Source organism: Lytechinus pictus, chromosome 16 (assembly GCF_037042905.1).
Source record: "Lytechinus pictus isolate F3 Inbred chromosome 16, Lp3.0, whole genome shotgun sequence".
NCBI lineage: Eukaryota > Metazoa > Echinodermata > Echinoidea > Temnopleuroida > Toxopneustidae > Lytechinus > Lytechinus pictus.
Genome location: NC_087260.1, coordinates 27960215 through 27982798, shown reverse-complemented (window position 1 = coordinate 27982798; position 22584 = coordinate 27960215). Strand labels below are relative to the sequence as shown.

At 36.8% G+C, this 22584-nt stretch overlaps 3 protein-coding genes across 3 annotated transcripts in view; 1 reads left to right on the top strand and 2 right to left on the bottom strand.

Moving 5' to 3' along the window:
* Nucleotides 1-1464: 1464 nt before the first annotated feature.
* On the bottom strand, nt 1465-6693 carry LOC129278640 (pseudouridine-5'-phosphatase-like). The gene is made up of 4 exons (XM_054914786.2): nt 6509-6693; nt 5500-5718; nt 4843-5081; nt 1465-4068 (listed from the first exon to the last, which is right to left on the bottom strand). The coding sequence occupies exons 1-4, from the start codon at nt 6573-6575 to the stop codon at nt 3883-3885; spliced, it is 711 nt and encodes a 236-aa protein (XP_054770761.1). The 5' UTR covers nt 6576-6693; the 3' UTR covers nt 1465-3882.
* Nucleotides 6694-7683: 990 nt separating this feature from the next.
* LOC129278587 (uncharacterized) lies at nt 7684-18395 on the top strand. The gene is made up of 10 exons (XM_054914728.2): nt 7684-7959; nt 8630-8704; nt 9485-9765; nt 10227-10664; nt 11207-11657; nt 12584-12906; nt 15503-15647; nt 16074-16210; nt 16997-17078; nt 17571-18395. Exons 2-10 carry the CDS (start codon nt 8635-8637, stop codon nt 17825-17827), a joined length of 2184 nt encoding a protein of 727 aa, XP_054770703.2. The 5' UTR covers nt 7684-7959; nt 8630-8634; the 3' UTR covers nt 17828-18395.
* Nucleotides 18160-22584, bottom strand: part of LOC129279428 (uncharacterized) — a 40197-nt gene continuing 35772 nt past the window's right edge. The window contains exon 7 of the mRNA XM_064110989.1: nt 18160-22346. Coding sequence (XP_063967059.1) covers nt 22189-22346 — 158 coding nt within the window. The 3' untranslated portion in view covers nt 18160-22188. The remainder of the gene's footprint in view (nt 22347-22584) is intronic.

Below are 22584 nucleotides of genomic sequence, written 5' to 3'. Positions count from 1 at the left end.
AGCTACTGAAATCATTCAGTGTGATTGGCAGATAGTAAACATGTTATAGAAATTGTGCATTTGTTATTATATCAAGTTTTTTGTGAAACCGGACCCAGGGCAAGTAGCATGCTGTGATACAATCAATTTTATGATCAACCGATACATTTTACTATTTTTATTTTGTAACGCTTGTCACCACTGACAAATTATCATTCTCCTACAGTTACCATAACAGTCAAGAGACCAGTGGGAGCATTTCATCAACATTTTCACCTGACAACTTTCCTTGATTTTGATTGGCTGAGAAGCACTGTTCCTATGGTAACTCAGATAAAACAGGACTTGTCGGATAACACGTCTGACAGGTCCTTTCATGAAACGCTCCACAGTACAAGTTTCTAAGTCGATAAAAACAAGGATTTCACTGAAATCATCATAGCCGACGATTTAGTCTGTGTGGACAGATTTTATGAAACGCCATTTGCAATTGATATCGGTCATAATATTGATTGTATCTGCCATGTTTCAGGGTGCTTGGTTTGAGAGGTAAACAGAGTGAAGAATAAGAAAAGAGGGGAGGGGGAAGGATGGAGATAGAGAGAGAAAGAGGGAGGAAGCAAGAGAGGAGAAAGGGGGACAGAAAGACAAAATCTGGCAGAAGAAAGGGCAGTGGAGTGGTGGTAAAAAGAAATGAAACAAATAAAGGGGGAGGTATTATACACTTGATATAGAGGGGGAGAGAAAGAAAGAAAGAGACAGGAGAGAGAGAAAGAAAGAAATAGAAGATATGGAAATAAAGGTACTTCTCACCTTGTAACTCCTGTTCCCTTCTCTTGCTCCCTCCACTCAATCAATTTAAACATTTTTCTACATCCTTCTGGACTCACTCTTTCTGCATCCTGATAAGAGTCATTATATTAAACATACATCCATCTTTCTCAGTTTTTACTTTCAGTACTTCACTCCTTACCTTTTCATTTCCCCCTCCTATTCTTTATCTTCCTCCTTCTCTCTTCACTTCTTTTTTCTCTCTACATTTTCAATGTACAATCATCACTCCATATATCCCCTTTTCTCCCCCCCCCCCTTTGGTCTTCATATCCGGGTATAAAGGCAGGAAATCATTTTCCTGGTATCGCACAGCAATTTGCTCCACATTTTTTTACTTATCTTTTGCGAAGCTGTTTTTTAAGTAGGTCTTTATAGAACATACTTTGAAGTATGTTCTATAAAGACCTACTTAAAAGCTTTACTCTTGCAATCCAGGGGGGCATTTTCATATAGATGTTCGTAAGTCAAGAGTGAATTTAAGAACGGCTGGTGATCCTTTCTTGTGGTAAATGATATTCACCATTAAATGCTCATTGGTGACTATTTGGCACATAAGAAAGTTTCACCAGTCATTCTCAAAGTCGTTCTTAACTTACGAACAGCTTTATGAAATACACACCAGACCTGAAAATATCACCTTATGCTAAGCAGTAAGAAAATACATGTTTTATTAACTTCCTTCAAGTTTCAACAAGTTTTTGAACACCGTTTACAGACTGAATTATATTCAAATGGTACAAACATTATTGCAATATAATCTGTAATATACTTTGAATACTCTCACATGAACGATACCTAAATAGAGTTATCACTTTCCCTTCATTTCTGCTTTATATCAATTTTTAAATGGTTTTGATTGGTTCTCAGAAATATCCATTATAACACTAATATAAAAACAGTGATACATTCATAACATATCAATCAAATATATATATACATCATGTTATAAATAAAACAATGAAGGTGCAAAATCAATTGACAATCTGCCACTTCTTGTGAATACCAAGCTGAATTTTGTTGAAATTGAAGCAAGGTTCTAATTCTCAAGATGTTTAAGAGCTGGTACATAAGAATCAAAACTTGGTTTTAATCTTAAGTTTACTAACATTATTGATATACAGCAATGAAGAAACTAGTCTGGGCCCGTAACACAAAGCTTAGCAAAGATCGTAGAACATTTTTCTACGATTGATTCCATTGACTACAATGTACAATCAATCGTAAAAATCAAGGGTACGATCAATCGCTAACCTTTGTGTTACGGGACCCAGGGGCCTTTAACACAAAGGTTAGTAATTAATCGTATGCATAGTTTTCACGATTAACTGTACATTGTAGTCAATGCAGTCATCTGGAGAAAAAAATTTGCTACGAGCCCCAGATGTTACGATGATGTACGGAAGATCTTTTTTCCCAAAGCTAACATAGAGGGTCTCTTGACTCCCAATCTCTAGCCCAGTGTCTCTATGTTAGCTTGGAAAAAAGAGAGCTTCCATACATAAACATCCAATCTGAACTATAAAGCTCTCTCAGTAATCTCAATAATCAATTTCCTGAAGTAACTGTTCAAAATATGAATACTTTCTTCCCTCAAAGATAATTTTGGTTCTCTGTAAAGTAACCAAATAATCTGCATCTAACAGTATGCAAAAAGTACAGGTAGTTATCAACTTCAAATGATACATGGTTACAAAACATACTTTGCTTCCAATATTTCAGTCTTCTATACTGCCCAACTTTGGCAAAAGGAAGCAAGTGACACATCACAAATTTGAGTTATTGTTGTTTCTGAAACACCCTCTGTATGTTGCACTTTCAGGCAAAATTTGGGGAAGAAATTATTGTTCTATGGAAAGATATTGAAGAAAATATGCTGTTAATTTGCATTGACGCCTATGTAAATGACGATCACACATAGCTCATTTACAAGAAATTATACTTTTTGTAACTTGCTTCCTTTTGCCAAAGTACGGCAGTATAGTCATGTGTATTTCACCAGCAGTCTATGGAATACTCTCCTTATGTGACATTGGTTATCATACAGTGTACATTACCAAGCAGAAATACCATCATCTGAATATCAAAACATTAAAATACAATTTATGAAAGTTTCTCATATGGAATTTGTTTACGTAACATTGGAGAAAAGGGGTTAACATTCAATCCTAGGTGTAAGTTCAAATAAATATTTTTCTTTAATTCATCATCAAGTAGTTACATAAGAATTGAAATGAAAACAAATTATGGGATTGTTGAATTAACCAAGTTTTCTTTAAAAAGCTTAAGTTTGCACCATAACAGATTTTCAGTAATATTATCTAAAAAGTATCAAAAGTTTTTTGCCATCACTTTTTGGCATGTGCGTAAATGTATGCTATGAAAAATATACATGTACCTGAGAAATGTACCCAAGGTGTTACCCACAATGCATTAGATTGCACCCAATCTGTACATGTCTCCTAGGTACAATGTAAAAGGGACGTAAAGAGTTGTAAACATCTCAAAACAAAGATAAGTCAGCTCCTAACACAATGATGTAATATTTTCACCTGGGACTTGTTATGAAATAAAAACAAACTTAATAAATAATGTTAACTTTGGAAAGTAACTCCCATGGAAACCTTGATTTTGATTAGATTCTGAGTCATGTTACCATGGTAATTTCCAACATGTCAAAATGATATTTTATCAATTGTAATTACTGTGGTTACTGAGCTACAATAGCCAATCAAAATGAAGTTAACATTAAGGAAAACGCAAATCTACCATTACTAGAAAGGTTTATACCAACAGCTCTGGATGATAGGGCGATGTCTCTCCATTTCATCTCGATGAGGGAGGAAAGCGATACTCTGCTGGAATGAAGTCTTCCATTCACTGTCATCAACTTATCTGAACATTTACTCTGACTGAAAGGGGGCAACTCCCACTCCTCTGGTATGAAATCTTCAATTCATTTTCATCACAAGGTACAAGGCCATAAGAGAGAGGATGGTGGGTGGGGGATACTTTCATCACATAGCCATACATGCATGATGAAGGACAGGGGGCGGGGGAACCCACTCTTCATCAACTCTGAGTAAAAGGGGGCAACCCCCACTCCTCTGGTATGAAATCCTCCATGGATTTGAGTACCTGATCAGCCGAGATGGTGTCGTCAGTGCCTATTAATCTCTCATCTGGTATCATGACGACCCACATGTCTGCTGCTTTACCTGCAAGCACACCATTCAGAGCATCCTCAAACACAAGAACCTGAATCAAAACAAAATATAATATAATACATACTATTTAAGTACCATTTTTACACAAAACATATACTGGTTTCACCGAGCATTCACAATAGTCATTATTTCAGTTGCGCTTCTATCAACAAGAACTCATACATAATGAACCCTTACAAAGGGCAATTTATATTACAAGATGCATGGAAAGCTTATAACTGTCAAGACTATGGAAGTGTAAAAAATACTGTTCTGCACTTCTGCTCTTTATGTACATAAAACAATGTGCTGTGCAAAGCTCTGTGCTAAATTGCTGCCTTTCAATACACCTGTGAACCAAGAGACAAGTGGAGGTAAAACAAAATGTTGGATATTGAATGAATTTGAGAAATAAACTGGCATTCATTAAAAATCAGAGTAATGACTAAAATGACACAAGTCCCACAGAAGGGTCTTGACATTCAGGGTAGATAAATTGACACAATAATTTTTTTTTCAGATCAATAATCTTTTGCTGCCAGTACTTTACACAGCCTTGAAAATTCATACCCCTTTTTGTTGGCATTCGTACAAAATAGGTTTGTTTCACATTTCATATTTGTATATTTGCTTTTATCACTTAAGATTCAGAATAAAGCCATCCTTTAACATAGAGCTCATTCAGTGTCCTTCCTTCAGAGATAAACAAACCTTATGTCACAGTCACACTGATAAACAAGCTCCAGATTCATTGCATGATTTCCAATGACACTCAGTTTGTTGGACTAGGGTCTGTTTTGTAGATGTGACAGGGGCATATACTTACATTTTTGGGTGATGCAGGTGGGTTCTCCTTGAATCTTTTGGAGGCAACCTGGAAGATATCTGGAGCTGGTTTCCCATTCTGTACAGCAAGGTCATCCCCGGAGCAGACAACGTGATGGAAGAGATTGAAAAACTCCTTGTGATTGGTTGTTTTCAGGTCATACGCGGGCGTGGATGAACCGGAAGCAACGGCGATGGGGATAGAATGCTTGTGTAAATGACGAACAAATCTATCAACACCTGCAAGATAAGAAAATTAAATGGCTGAATGCACTTATTCTAATGTGACACTTGTCTCCAAGTACAGACCCTTATTGCATTAGCAGAGAGATGTCTCGCACAAGTTCAATAGCATGGAAATTAAATTGCCAATGTACTCTTGGATCCTTTTTTTTTCTCTCTTAAGACCATGAAACCCAGTTTGCTGTTCTAGCATGGAGAAGCAAAAGTTAGCATCATCCATATCCTCTGTGGTAGTATGAAAATTCAGATCACTACACGTCTTTCAGATGGTGACATCGAAGGTCAGCCACAGACGTAAATAATCATATCTGATTCATGAAGGTCTGTACAATCTCAATAGCACAAACATCTCTCTCTCTTTATTTTGTTCCAGTGAAAACATGTAAATGTGTAATTGAAACTAGAATGGCCTTACCAGGTAGAATTTTTGTTTCTGGCATGATTGTTGTCATTTCATCACTAATCAGTCTGACCCACTGCTCCGCATCTACAGGCAATTCAAGAATATCAATGATCATCTGAGCCGACTCCATCGTCTTTCGACCCATCAGTTTCTTCTTGATCTCCCATGTAAACGTCTTGCCATACTTCCCACACACTTTATCGTAGACAACAGTATACAAGCGTTCCGTGTCTGAAGAGGAAAGAAAAAAAAATAAATAAGACACTTTGAAATAATCAAGTTATTTGAGTTGAGCTTGTAACTAATTACCAACTTCATGAGTCGATTATATGGTTGTCATGAAGAGATGTCCCATATTAAAATCATTAATCAAAATATTTAACTTTTCTATGCAAATCTCTTAGTACTCTCGAGTTTTCTTTATGAATAGCAGGTACAATTGCCATGCAAATGCTTATTCATATGCAACCATTTAGTAACATGATTAATTCAAAATATGGCCTGGCACTGACATGGTAATGGTTTAATTTCTTGCAGCATTGCGATTACATACATCACTGACTTTGACACATTATTATAGTTTGTGCGATCGACCATCTTCATTTTATGTTTGGTGTTATACTCGTGTAAAAATTGACCTAACACCAACACCAAGAGGTCAACACTGAACTTGAAATCACCCAATCAATGCATGTCAGTCTCATTGCACGACCAAACTTCCAAAGTTCAAAACAAGAAATAACAATTTCATGAATATACATGATTTAGATCTAGAACTTGGAATCAAGTCACACATACATATACGTGCACCTCCAAACACTCCCCACTCATAAATGCGAGGTTTGTCAACACTTAATGTCGGCCGATCGACAGGACTGTTGCTGTGCGCATACGTACAGTCACCCACGGCCCCTGGCCATGGTAGTTGCCCCGGCCGGAGTGGGTGAAAAAATGTAGCCTTACCGTACGTTGTCTCATATTCATAACCGGGCCTCATAACGGATGTCAAATGACTTCTTACCTATTAACAATCCATCCATGTCGAAAATTACATGAGTAATTTGTGCCTTAGGATTTGGTGTAGACATCTTGGGGACTAAGTTCTTAGTAGCAGAAATATTTAATCTGTGAAAAGGCCGAGTGATTATCTGCGCATCAAAATCTCCGTCTCCTGACTTGCACGCGTGGCGGCAGACAAAATGACAAATATATTTTTGTCAAGCAATATTGGAATAAAGATGTGTCGTAAAATTAAACTTTTTTGCTCAAGGATATCTAATAAAATAAACTTTGTAATACATTTGTTCTATTTAGATCTCATTACATATTTGTGTTGTTATTATATCCTTTAAAGTACATTTTGGGATTATGCTCATTATAAATGAATTAAAGAACGACTGAAGCAAGACTAGTTATTCAAGGTAAGGGGTTTTCCCCCGGATAAAAAAAAAAGGGGGGGGGGGGGAGGTGAGACGTAGACGGGAACATTTATCATTGATTCGATTTTATTTTATATCTGCATTCATGATTTATTATTCTTAATCCTATTCTTCTTCTTCTTTTTCTTCTTCTTCTTCTTCTTCTTCTTCTTCTTCTTCTTCTTCTTCTTCTTCTTCTTCTTATTATTATCATTATTATTACATTATTATTGTTATTATCATTATTATTATTATCAAGCTATGATTTCAAGTTGTCGTGATCATATAGCTTAATCAAATAGTTGAAGTCTGCGAAGTTCCACAGATTAACTATTGTTCCAGATCCCCTTTCACAAAACAAAAGTCACACTCGGCATGCTCGGCGATCGCACATTAATTTTGCACTTGCTGCCCGCCAAACTTTGGAGTAGCCTGCCACTTGACATAAGAAGTTTTCCATCACTTACTATTTTCAAATCAAAATTGAAAAGAGATCTCTTTAATTAAGAAAGTTACTATATGTAGACATAGAATTAGGTAAAAAGAGCTTTAAACAAGCGCAGCTGAATATATTTATATAAAAGCTGAGCAGTATTTTATACAAATTTATGTTTATTATTATTAACAAGCTAATATCCCAGACGGCTGTTAATCCGAATGTTCATATCTCTCATATTTCAATCAACAACTTTAGTGAATGCCTGATTATTGAGTAGACATTTAAAACCAGCAAGCAGTGGTGTCACGGTATTTAAACCTTTCTTAGCAAACCTCCGTTATCTTTGAAGGGTCAGACGTCGTCCAAAGATCATAAAACAACAATGGTCTCAAGTCATCGACATCAACCTAAGATTAGAAGATTACTTAGGGTAAACATCTAAATAAGTTTTGTAAGAGAGCACTGTAGCTTTGAATGACGGAACACCAATGACATTTGTAATTTTAATTAAATTGCGTTTAACATGGAATGGCAACATATAGAATTCTTGGAATCTTGTACTCGATCATCTTAAGTGAACAGATGACAGTTTGATCAATCTCCGTTTCAATTAAGGTGAGTGCGTCAATCATCTAGATTAATCATGTAATATGCCTCTCTCTCTCTCTCTCTCTCCCTCTCAGCCCCCCCTCTCTTTGTCCCTCGCTAACAATTTTCATGAATTCAATTTTATTGTAAATAATGATTAGTAACCATTACATTTTAGTGACAGTTTAGAGATTATATTCTAAATATGATCCATTCTGTGAATTCAGGGATTATACCATGTATACGTTACACAGGCAGACTAGGGAGTTATTGCGTAATGAACGAACTTATGTGGGTTTTGATTCGAAAGGGGTGTAGCATTTTCCATTTCCCAATTTTTTTTATTCGATTCCTGTTTCTTTTTTTATAGTTATATGTTTATATCTAATTATTTTCCGTGGTTTTGTTTTATTCAAGAATTCCATGAAATTACTTGTTGTCAGTATCCGACAGTTACCATAGTAAAATTGCTTCTCAGCAAATCAAAATCAAGGGAATTTCTCAGATCTGGTAACTTATCAGACAACAAATGTTATAGTGATGAAACGATCTCTCGGCCTACCTTGTCGATGTACTCATTTCTGGTATAGCCCCAAATCCCTGGATATGGGTGTTGGGGGGGGGGGGGGGTACCTAAAATTCATCAACATAATTTAAATACTTTAGCATTTAAAATAAAATCCTTCTTTATTTCCAGGTGTAATGAATTATCAATTCATTATGGCCTCTATGGTATCGTTCGGCATTGCGTTCTTCCTTATACAGATATTATGTAAGTTTCTGACTTTCCTCTAACACCTTTTTATATACCTCGATTAATTTCTATACATTTAGGCCTATTCTTATGTAGAGAAAGGAATGTAAAGATCGTTTGCATGGTATAAATATACCTCATTATGTTTACATGTGAATATAATTACGTTGGGGAATTCAGCAGAAATTGGACACATTAAAATAATAAAATCTTCAAACTGCTCTTTAAATACTTAATTTCTTATTCCTTTCATATTGTCAAATTCGATGTAATCCGCCATGGTTTCCAATTTAATTCAATATCCATATCTTATACATTTGGGGACGTGGGAGAGAGTTCGTAGCCATCGTATCATTTTAATACTTCACATTTATATATAATTTATTTATGTTATAAATCCATGTCTGATAAACAACTTTTTAATGGTTTTATCATTTTGTTTCCCCGAGAGAAAGCCCCCCCCCCAAAAAAAAAAAAATGGGCCAAAAGACGGTTTGCCCCCATGTCAAAGAATAGTTGCAAATTAAAGGATCACCATACAATGCTACTGAATTTAATATAAAGTGCCGGCATTTCGTATGATGGGCAGAAACAGGAAAATATCCCCCACTCATAACCATAGGCCTATTAGTGAAAATGCACTGTGTCAGATATACAATAGAGTCTTCTTCTTCTCGGGTCACTACACAAGACCTGTCCAGTGGAGGTACAAGATCTGGCAATAGAGTGTAAACTGTCAAAGATAAATCAATGAACATATATTATTTATTAATTACTCCTCTATTCACGTTCTTCTAGATTTATTCCATTTCTACCCTTTCGCTTTGTCACATTCTACATCAACCACTGTCTCGAATGGCGCTTCCAGTGCATCATGTTCACGAGATTGTACGAGATTTCCCGAGAGGAGAACCTGTGACTTCCACTTTGTAGCAGAGTGGTATTACTCAATGTCTAAGGCTTGCTACGACTGCCCTTTCAATATAAGTGACTGCATGCGACCTCATTGTATAGCTCTGAATGGGGTTCAGCGACCAGTCTTAGCAATAAATCGACAGATCCCAGGGCCCAGTATTGAGGTATGTTCAAAGAATTTTGATTTCATCCGTATGCAAATCTACATAAAAACACAATTTAAAGGAGACAAAACGTATTCTCGCCCTAAATAAAAAGAGAAGGAGGAGAAGCAGAATATTAAGTACAAAATTGTGGTTTACATGTATTTTTTCCGTCATGCGCTTCGCGCGCATTCTTTTTTTTCCAATTTTTGTTTAAATCAAGTTACTACTGTGAAAAGGCACTAGTTTCTTTTGATTTTTTTTCTCCTCCTCCTCCTCTTCTTCTTCTTCTTCCTTTTCAAACTCATTTTCTTTATCCTTTCTTCCTTTCTGTTCCCGCTCGTTTTCCATTTTTCTTCTACATGTACTAGATTTTTTTTTGAAAAATCACAGGCGGTCGCCTCCTGTCCCGCCCCCGGCACCCGCTCCTTTACTGAATTATATCAGACCTTAATTTGTCATTCTTGTGGGTTGTTCAACAGGTTTGCCAGGGTGATCGAGTCCGTGTCACCGTTCGGAATGCCCTGGATAACTCGGAAGGTTTGACCATACACTGGCATGGTCAGCATCAGCGAAATACCCCTTACATGGATGGGACGTCAATGATCACGCAGTGCCCCATCCCTCGACCCCAGACATTCACCTACGATTTCGTTGCCGACACACCGGGCACGCAGTGGTGGCACTCACATTCGGGCCTTCAACGGGCCGATGGTTTGTTTGGTCCCTTTATCGTCAGGCAGAAGAAGAAAGATGATGTACATTCTAGTCTCTACGACGTGGATGACCACGACCATGTGATAATGATGTCGGATTGGACCGATACGCTATCCATGCAGCATATGATGAAAGATCTCCATGCTGATGGACCTGGTGGGCCTGATGCCGTGCTGATCAATGGGCGTGGCACGAAAAGAAAGGTAAACCGGAAACTTTTTCAAAGTACGTAGAGTACCCCATGAGTAATTGCAATGTTTTTAATCAAGCAAAAGAAGCGAGGGCAAACAGTGATCATTGAGTTCTGATCGTAATCGTCATGTACGAGCTAAATTGGTGGTCAGAATGATAGTGTATGAATAATCAGATACAGTGCCACATGGAAATAGATAATGGTAAAGGTGCACTATTCACAACCATTTCGGCAAAGGATGCTGAAATATTTTCAAATGAAAACCTGTGATTAGATTGACAGGAATGATGATATGATATAAGAGATCTTTGAACAAAAATGCTAACACCGCGGATCGTAATTATACCAGACCTGTGTTATTATCTCCAGAACACATAACCTAACATAATGTTATCGTTTTCTGTTGATTCCAACCATATATTCTCTAGCATATATTTAACAGTATTCCTACACTTGAAACTTCGATACTTTATACCATTATCATGACTTTGAATTATGTAACACCATATCACCCATAATCATCATTATTTAAATTTCTCTCAAAATTGTCAGGTTTTCGAAAGAGATGGTGAAGAGGCCCACCTCCCGGACTCCATATTCTCCGTCAAAAAGGGATTACGCTATCGCTTCCGAACCATCAATACAGCGGTCACTAACTGCCCATTGAAGATATCCATCTCCAATCACAAACTTCTTATAATATCATCCGACGGCTCGGCCGTTGACGCCTTATCGGTAGACAGCGTCGTCGTCGCAGGAGGAGAGCGGTATGACTTTGTGGTGTCAGCCGACAGAGCAATTGGCGCATACGCGATTCATGTGAGAGGTGTGGATGGATCTGAGTGTGAAGGAATTGAAGAAATTGCGACTTTGAGGTATGAAGGATCAACTTCATTGCAAGTGGCGTCACCAGCGGACAAGGAAGGTGATGGCATCGTTCTTAATGTACCGATTGTTGAGAGCAGTGAGGGAAGACCTGGTGTTCATGACCTCAGAGATGCAGGTGAGATAGATAGATAGAAGCCGTAGCACCAAATTTGTCTCCTCCCTTTTTATTAGGTGATCGTGGTTTGTCACGTTTGGGACAGGTTATCCGCCCCCCCCCCCCCACTTGACTTGCAAACTATTGGATGGCATGTTAATAACGTCATCTTGGCTATCAAATAAAGTAAGAAATCGTGCGAAATTCATTGGTTTGGATGGAGCTTATCAATGCGTTTGTAGTTTCCAAGAATCCCGGTACGAGTAGATGCGATACATCGTGCTTTATACGATCATCATGATCATATAGGACGGTCACGATTGATCAATTTAATCGTATTGATCGTTGAGAAAAAAAAAGATAATTGCCGACAAGAGTGATTCCGCGATAATTTGTATACCCCTTCACTAACCCAGAATTGAACCCCATACAACACAAAGCTTTGAGATTGATATTTGTAATCAATTTAAACAATACACAGACGTTACGATTGATCACTAAACTCTGTGTTCATGACCCTGATCAGATATCCACGATGACGCTATACGATTCACGTCACAATGACAATGATTGTGGCGCGAAAGGTGCACATGGAAGCCTTGTATCACAAAAACTCAAAGGTCCGAATTCACAAATGTGGGCTTAAGTTATACCAGGGTTTAGTTGACCCTAACATTGGGTTAACTAAACCGCGGTATAACTTCGCCCACCTTTGTGAATTCGGGTCAAAGAGTTTTCTATTACATAAACAATACGAATGAGTGCATTATGGTGAATGCATAGCAGACTTGATTAACTTCTGCATGGCTTGTGTCATGTGTATTGTCACACGAGATAGTATTTTCGAATGATAAAATACCACATGAGAAAGAAATATCAAAATTTCATTTATCAATCAAAAGCGAAAATGAGATACGATTGATACCAAAATTATTTTGTTCCTATAGGCGACATCGACCCGGACATCGTTCGTCCTAAACCCGACGTCACACATTACATCGAAGTCGACAGCGTGTATCGCAACTCTCCGCATCTCCACCACCACGATTACTACCCCGTAGAAAAGGCGGGTCACAAATATACAGCGAAGAGAACTCATATGATGAACAACATCAGTTTTACCCTCCCCGCCACCCCTCTGCTAACGCATCATAGTCATCTCCTTGATGGGGGTCTTTGTACGAAATCGACGATGATGACGGACTACGGACGTGACTGTGAGAAAGAATACTGCGAGTGTACACACGTCATTCCGGTCGAGTTGAACCAGGTCGGGCAAGTCAAAATAGCAAGTCTCATGGGTTTTCTCTTCACCCCCCTTCTCTTTTTAATCCCCTCTCCCTTTCTTTCTCTCATTTTGCTCAAAATTCAAAATGATCGCCCCCTTTTCTGACCATTATGGCATACAAAGTAGAAATTTTGTGCCCTCCTCTGCTTCCTACTCTTATCATGAGTTCGTTTCGAATGGCCTATCCCAGTGCCCATCCAAATATAGGTAATCCAAATTAAAGGAACAATATTGAAATTTGAAAGAGGGCCTATACAGTGGCGGATCAAGGTAAGGGAAAACCCGGGCCGTGTTACCCCCCTCCTTGAAGAGCCATCATAACAAATATTTCTTACATACGCAAGTGAGGACTTTTTTGTTAATGTAAATCACCATTAATTGGGAGTTAATACATTTTTTTTTTTTTTTTTTTTGGGGGGGGGGGGGGGGGTTGGGCTTGTTATTTTTTTTCTCTACGAAAATTCCCCCCCCCCCGGAAAATCCTGGATCCGCCCCTGAGAGCATGATAATGGTTGTCACTGCACCGCGTAGCCAGGATTTCATTTTGGAGGGGGCGGTAAATGCACGCGAAGCGTGCCAACACTTACAGAGCGCGCGAAGCGCGCTCCCTAGGGGGTGGGTGCAGGGAGGGGGAGTTTCCCCCTCCCGCGCGAAGCGCGAAGCTTTTGGTGTTTCATATATCAAAATGAAAAGGAGCCGTCTCTCTTGTCTCTAGTACCTATATCAGCTCCAATTCAGTTGACTTTATTGTGATTTTGAACCTTGTTTTCAAAAGTGATTGTGAACGCAAAAAAAGGAATACAATGGAGGAAATTAAAATCATTATAACCCCGCGCGAAGCGCGGAAGCTAAAGCGTTTTATCAATTTTTTTGCCATGAAAAGGGTCCCGAGAAAAGGGTATTCTCAAAGATATATTGAATACTTCCCTTGGAAATATCAGATTTGATTACAAACAATTTAGCGACAGTGCATATCTTTAACTCGCAAAACAGAGGAGAAGAAGTGTATATGCCGGGAGGAAGATATTCCTCCCCGCGCAGAGCAATAAAACTCTAAAATTTAAAAGGGCGGACGTTTCATCAAATGCAGATATATCTAATACCCCATCGGCTCTAATTCAATTGATTTCCTAAGATTATTGAACTTCATTACAAGGAAAATAGTGCGCAAAAAGTTGAAACTTCTGTGATTTATTAAAATAATATAAAAAAGGATGCCTAATTTCTTTGACTCATCCTGAAGCGCTTCATTTTGAATTATAAAGAAACCTAAGTGTCATTCAAAATTTCAAACTTAGGGCGCAAAACAGGACAGGAGATGAATGTGCAGGGAAATAACATGAAGATTAATAGAATTTGAAAAAAAATATTGTACTTTTTTATTTAATACGACACGAATTTTATACATTCCTCTTTTTAAATTAGGAACCTGTTTGCCCCAAATTATGGTTGTTTAGTAATGACCTGAAAAGCGGGAGAAGTTGACTTTATGGAGGTGACGGCAGAAATTGATATAAAGATTTTATCCGCCCGGAGCCGACCCGACCAGAAGTTGCGCGATCAATAAAAAAAAGATAACTTCATATACTTCTGCCTAACCTTACTCTAATTCCATGCCCTCATCTATACATTTGAACTTTAACTGGCAAGAAACACATATAGCTGAGGTGGAAAAGCAGAGTTAGAGAAAGGGTGGGGAAACAATGGAGAACTTCAATATTGTCATTTAACCGCGCGCAGCGCGGAAGCAAAATTTATATATAAATTTAAAGCAAGAATGAAGGAGTTTCTCTTTTGAGAAAAAAAATAAAGAATAAAAAGAAAAAAAAAACAGACAAAGCTACCTTTCTTCCCTTTCCTCCCTTCCCTTTTCCTTTTTTCCTCTCTTTTTTCCTTTTTTTTTTCTTTTTGGGGACGTTTTGGGGGGGGGGGGCGACCGCCCCCACCGCCCCCCCTGGCTACGCGCCCCTGTCACTGCCATCTACAGTAGATATTAAAACAGCGGAACATGGTTGACTATTATACAGACGCAAACTTGATTACTGATCTGCTAACGCAATGAAGGGCTTGATGCGGATATGCAAGAGGCTTGTTGCCAGAGGCATGAATAGAGAGAGTTCGGTCAACCCGGTTTCAATGGGTTACCAGCATGGCGCTTAATGCTTTGTTAGGCAAGCTCAATTCAAGGGAAATTGTGCTATGTTGGTAAACCATTGAAACCGGGTTTGTCAAACTCTATTAATGGCTCTGTTGGATGCTTTTGATTATAAATTTCAATTAGAATTTTGCAGTCGAAACTTATATTACCAGGTATAAAATCAAAGTACGTTTATTTATTGCAGGGAGCAGAACAGCGATCAATTTTATTATTGTTTGTTTTGTTATTTTTTTGATATTGTTTATTGTATTAAGACTAGCTGTTTATTCAGGAACCTAGATTTTATTGCGATTGATTGAAAGTTTATTCCAATGTCCTTAATAGATGTGCATGAGAAAAGTTGTGTGACATGATCACATGAAGCAACGTTAATGATAATGTCGACAATTAAACGGCCTAAATTTCTGACATGATTCCTAGGTTGTTGAGCTTATATTGGTGACAAAGTCTTTGAGAGAATTTGAGCCACACCCTCTTCATCTCCATGGTAACCATTTTTACGTCATCAGTTATGACAACGGCGAACAACTTCCGTTACAGACGATAAAAGACATGAATGGAAGAGGTATATTGCAATATTTTCATCTATTTTCAGGATCTTCAGGGATGTTAATTGAAACCTTTGTATCAAACTAAAGGATTATATGTTTCGATATTATTTTCCGATTGAACTTCATGATTTTATAAGATGGATAAGACTATATTATAAAGAAACTGACGCATAACTACACCATTGTACATGCACCCTCGCTCTGTAATTTTTACACAGCTTTCTAATCGCTCCAAGATCGACATATTTGAATTTGAGAATTGCCATTTCTGTTTTTAATTAACCAAAATAATGTCAAAGAAGCAGTCATAAATGGGAATAAAAGAAGTCTAGTCCAAGTTATTTGGAGAGGAAAGCCACAGTCTCTACCATGGTAACGATGGTATATTGTACTGTCAATAACGTTACTTACGTACGTCAGTCACTTTCCACTATTCTCAGGTGAAATAGCACGAAATTTGAATCGCCCCCCACGAAAAGATACATTGATGATGGCTCAGAGATTGACCATACTACGGTTCAAAGCTGATAATCCGGGCTGGTGGTTGTTCCATTGTCATATGGATGTACATCTAGAGGTAAGGAGAGGGAGGGGGTGGAGGAGGGGGGTAACTATTTGGGAGAGATGATGGTCCAATGGGTAAGGGACCTACTTCATCAGTTTAATACCATCCAATGAAAATAAATCAAGTACTTTAAACTGCTATATTGTATTTCATAAAACCAGAAAAAATCACCGGAGGGGTGGCGGCAGAGTGCCCCTAACATAATCTTTAGTGCTCGAAAAATTTAGTAAGAGAATCTCTTGGAGAGTGTTTCTAGAAATGGCTATAACCTGTTCCTTGAGTTTTCTTTTCTTTATTTTTTGTTCTTCATTTTTTGCAAGTCAAAAATGCTTTTCCCCACTGACAAGGTTTTTTTTAAGATACCCCTTAACACAGACCATCCTTTTCTTCTGATACTTATCTTTCTGTTGTTATAAGTTTATTAGTGATTTTTTTCATTTATTTTCACTTTTATGTATTATATTTTTTCTTTCTCCTTGATTATTGTGTTCATTTTGTTGACTATTTTTTTGTGATATTCTTTTAGTATGTTTTTAATTTTAATTTCTGTTGATACAGGGCCCCTTGGTCGAGCAGTTCTTGTAACTGAAAGGGCTACCCTGTTAAAATAAAACGACAAATAAAAATAAATAAATAAAATTGTCATTATTTTGCCTTCTAATTGGTCCCCTTGGTCATTTTTTTACTACTTGACATCAAGGGGGTCATCGCCCCCCCCCCCCCTCAGTAACGCCTGGATCGAAATGTTGTAGATGTCGTACTAAAGAAAATTATTTTGTTATATTTCCTCTCATGCAGCTTGGTATGGCTGTTGTGTTCCGTGTGGGTAATGATAGCGACTTACCCCTTCCACCTATCACGATGCCAGTGTGTACAAGAGGTAAGCATTCAACAATGTCTGAGGATTATCTTCTCTTTTTTGTTTAGGGGGATATTTAATCAATTATTTTACGGTTCCTTATTGGTTGACGCCCTAGAAATTTTCGAGGGCAATATAGTTTACTTGCCTGGGAAATGAAATCATGGCTTATGGTATAAGCAATTCAATCCAATGATTCTGTAAGACTGTTATGTTCTGAAATCATTTGCTTGAAATACTATTAGGCCGTGAATATTTTCATGACCATGCAGTGCATCCAACATGTCCAAGAAAATCCAAGTACATCTTCCCATCCTTTGTTCATTTTTTATTAAAATGTAAGAAAGATGGCCTATATTTGTTTTAAAGATCGATCAGTGTTCTTGAGGAAATTGCATACCCATTTGTTTTATATTAACATTTCTTTACTTTCTCTCTCTCTTTCAATCCCATACCTACTCCACCCCACCCTCTCTCTCTACGTCTTTTTTCTTCCTCTATTGCTCTTCTTAGATTACACCGAACACACATCGGCGAGTGGCAACTTCGAAGTGGTCAACGAGATAGAAGGGACAACCGACACGCCGACCTATTTATTTTACGTTATCATATCCACCTTTCTTTTCGTTTCGCTAGCTCTTTTCTGTCTCCTAAATATACACAGAAAGACAAGATCTAGAAGAAATAGCATCAAATACAGGCGATTACCTAATGGAGAGGTTAACGTGGCTTTTGATACTGGGCATCATGATCATAGAAATGTACTTTGATATTGAGGCTGAATTTCGGGGGAAATAATATTATAATGAGAAACAATAGAGAGGGGGTAAATATAAGGAAGAGGGGACAGCCGAAAGAGAAAGGGAGGGTAAATAGGGGCAGGGGGGGGGGGGCAAAGGTGGTCAGAATATAAGCTATCTTGAGATATAAGTTGAATGCTTCAAATAAAAAAGGATAATTTCCAAGCTTCGAATATGATCAAAGATACGTTGTTTTAGAATGTCATTTGTTCTTTCTCTCTCAAACTGTTTACAATACCACACAGAATACAGATTGTATGAAATGCAGTTATGCAAATGAAAACAATGGTGCAATATCCCTATTAATGTTTAAAAACTTTCCTAGGATTTATTCAAAACATATACAATATGATTACACAGCTTATAATCCAATGTACTCCTGTTTAAACATTTCAGTCTGATTACATATACATTGCAGTAAAAACAAATCAACTACTAAAGTACAATGTCTATTCAACATGATTGTTGAACTATTCCTTTTGTATCTATTTTTATTTTTCAAAAATGGATGAAAACAAGAAAATAAAAAATAAAAATATACATACAAATCTGATAAAACTTAAAAAGATAACTCTGTGTATCATGCTTTTATTCAACTAATAATCTGTAGTTACCATGGTAACATTGTTCAAAAAGTACATTCATTCCAATTCCTAGATGAAATAGAGGACTAAGTTACAAACAATGGTAAGTTTTCTTCTGTTACTTTAAGAATATAAATTTAATGATAACTATAGCCCTACATGAAAATTACATGGAACATAACATAGAAATGTGAAGAAAAATATATTCAAATGAAACAAGCTGATTCCATCTGAACATGCAAACTCATTGACCAATACCATTTTACTGATAAAGATAAAACTACACACATTGGCATCATACTGGCATTCAAAAACATGAAATATCAGAAGAAAATACTGATATTGTAAATTCAATCAATATAAAATGAAATTTAAAAATATTTTAAATATGATCTTAAGTCAAGCACAGTATCCATTTGAAAGAAATGTTCTTAAGAAAAGTTCAGCTGACCAAGGTAATTTTACTCGGATATAATCTCCATTCTTACGAACAACGTGGACATCCTATGAAATATGTTCGATAATTTGGAGGTTTATTTTGGAAGAGATGTTCACCAAATTTATGCTTTTATTAGATCTATGTAACAAGAACCAGAGTAAGACTTGATAAAGTATGGCTAAGACCAGAGAGTAATCAATCTAACTCACATTGGCTCGACTCCAAATAAGTATTCTCAAACATCATCTCCAGTCTTATGAGCAATTATTTAAAATTGATCTTCATTTTTTTGCTTATTTTTAACCAGGGTCCATCCTTCAAAATATGTTTTTTTGAGGTCCTTCAGATTTTTATCCATAAATTTGTATTATTTGTTTTGCCCATATTTTGTAATGAAAAATATATGAACTGAACTGAACATGCACAACCTATTAATATTTAGCAGTTTATTTTGTGGGCATGAACCACATTTAAACTGAGTTTAAAGTATGGCTAATTCCATCTTGCTTTGCAAGTAAGATTAAAAAAAATCTACCCTACATCGGCCTAACTCTACAAAAAACACGGCTCTGAATTTAAGCATTCAATAATACATGCACCACCACCAAGGTTCATTCATTATCGTACGATGCTTGCAGGTCAACCATTTTTATTGTAAGACATACAAGATAGCATGGGCTATGAGTGATGATTGAAAGATGAAAACAATATTTCAATCCATGACGAATCCCACCCCAGGGAAGAATAAGGATTGATCAGTAGAACTATAGCAGATCTAAAGAAAATTGTAGTGATTTAAACATGGTTTGTAATCACTTTGAAAAAGAAACACCGTGATTGGTGTTGAGTGCGCTGTGGCCGACCAGTCTTTCAGGATTGATGCAAATGAGTGACATCACAATAAGGGTGCAACGCTGCGCAAGTATTATGAATCACACAAATTACAGTACCTATTGTAAATGGAACCATAACATAGTCACCTATGAATCCCAGGCAAGATAATATCACTATATGGTGTAAGGCATGAAAGTATTTGATGCTTACATTAGCATCCATGCACAGAATTATATTTACATCTTTTTCTTACATTTTCTAAAAATATCACGAGACAATAAAGAGATGAGAAAGACCGAGTGTAATTATTCCCACATCAAGGCAAACAGATCGTACAGAATCACAAATGTACATGCAAAACATATACAATATAATCTATATTTCTTTATCTAAATGATTCATAACTCATTACTGCGTAAACAAGCCCATAAAAGCAAGAGAATTGTGTAATGAATCAACAAACTAAAGAATGAGCAAAATAAAACACTCTGTTAATAAAGTTTCTGTTACAAATTTTTTTTAGCTTCATGTACACATGTACAAGAATAAGCATGATAATTTTTCAGTTTAAGTCTAGAAAGACGTTAAGCTAAAACAAACAAAATTGCAAGTTATTTTTTTAATAAGCATGAATGAAAATATTCAAACAAATATAGAAGTAGCAGCATGTTAAAGAAGCAATTATGAGACAAATAACAAGATGGCAAGGGAAAAAAATTTACAAAAAATATAACCCACAAGAAATAAAGAGAAAAAGGAAGTTGCCGTGAGAAGAGAGAAAAAAATTCAGCAAGAAACCCGATATAGAATAGCAAAATGAAGGTAATATGGAGAGACATTAAAACCAACAAAAATGGTGAAGATTCTGTGATATCCTTTAAAAAAAACCTACATAAAGCTGTCGAGAGTCAATGTACAATTTCATGACAATCAAACTTGGCATTTGAATTTCATCAGAGTCTATCTCCATTTGAAAAACTTTTGAATAAAATGAACGGGAAGAGAATAAAGCAATATGCTTCAACTTTTACAGTGTATATTTTGCTGGAATTTTTTAAATCAAAATTAATGTTCTGAACATTTATTATTGCGTACTAGTAGTAAATCATTGGAGGAAAATGGTATCAAATTTTGCATACGACCATGACTACAAGTCAATTTTGAAGGTAATAAAGTTTGTATTGCTCAATTATCATATACATGTACGTGAATGTGGTGTCATTTGGAACCAGATTATCACTCTTTACAACGATGCAGTATTTGTTATGCAAATATGATCATGGAGTATCCTGGTTGATGCATATTATGCAGCAATTTTAAAAATGAAATGACACAAAATTTGTTGTTTTTAGGATGGAGGGAATTTGAATGATGTTGATTTGCTGATGTGTAAAAGACCACATATGGTGTATTCTCATTTCAATACATTGAGTAAACTTGGTATAATGATCAACCTCGTCATTTCTAAAAGGATTAAGATATCAAACAATTTTGGGAGGTTGGTTTCATTGCCTGTTGAACATTTACAATTCATGATGCGTGTTGTTTTCACTTCAAGTAACACTTGATCACAAGGGCTAAATTCTAAACACATTGCATATTCAACAGGAATGGAGATGTTTTCTTAGATAACAATGCATTTTGTAACATTTCACTTCTGACTTTGCCTTAAATCCAGGGTAACAGCAGATTCCATGATTATATGATCACAGCAGATGGCACATCAACATAAATAGGAGCAATGAGGGTTTCTACTGATCCCGGTTTCCTATTTCATAGTTCAGTAAAAAAAAAAGATACCACCCCTCGAACCCAAGTTGCAGAAATTTTTTTGAGGAGTTTATTTGAGAAATGCATATTAGACCCCGTTCTTGTTACCATCCTACATATAAAACTAGTTTACTGGAAATAAGTTTAACGTGTAAAGAGAAGGGCTGAAGCGGTCTTGGTAGCGATCTTCCAAACCGGTTCGAAAACCTCCTTACCAATGTAGTTTTTAAGATCACTTTGCCTTGTTAAACTAGTGTTTAGCGTAGGTGAGGACACAATCGCTCTTCAGGAAGCAATCTTCGGACATTTTGAGCGCGATACTCTACACACTGTGTACAGAATGTCTACATCATGGTTGCAAATTTCGCATGAAAAATGTCATCCCACTGAGAGCATTCCCATAGCAGCAAAACCCCTTCACATGAAGTGCTTTTGAAAACCGCTTTCAGATTTAAATGGGAATGCTACCAAAGTGATCTTCCAAACTAGTTTCCTGAACCAGTATTAAAACTAGTTCTAGAAAATATAGTGAGAACAGGGTCTCAAAAAAAAAAAAAATCCAGACTTTTGATTGCTTTCGTGGGCTTAAATTGATTTGAAATTAAATATCCAAATAGCCACTAAAATAATTTCAACCCCAACGTGATTTTTTCTCTGAGGCAGGTCGATAGTAATGCATTGAAAATATTGGTAAGTTTGATCTCTCACTGAACCCTACTATAGGGAGGGTCGGAAGGCTTTCCTCGGCGTTTCACCACGTAATACGTCACCGCGATGGCAGCAGCAAGAACGATGATTCCAATGACGATTCCGATGATGACATTGGTACGGACCCCTGTGGATGGACTCTTACATAGGTATTCTGTGAGAAATTGGAAGAATAAAAAATATTATCGTCAACTAATGAAATACATACATGTATCATATTTCTTCTTGATATTCTGTAATTATTATAATCATTATCCTCCTCCTCATCATCATCATCCTTTTTAAATATCATCATCATCCTCATTACCATCACCAACAACACCACCACCACCACCACCATCATCATCATCATCATCATCACAATCATCATCAATCATCATCAATCAGCATCA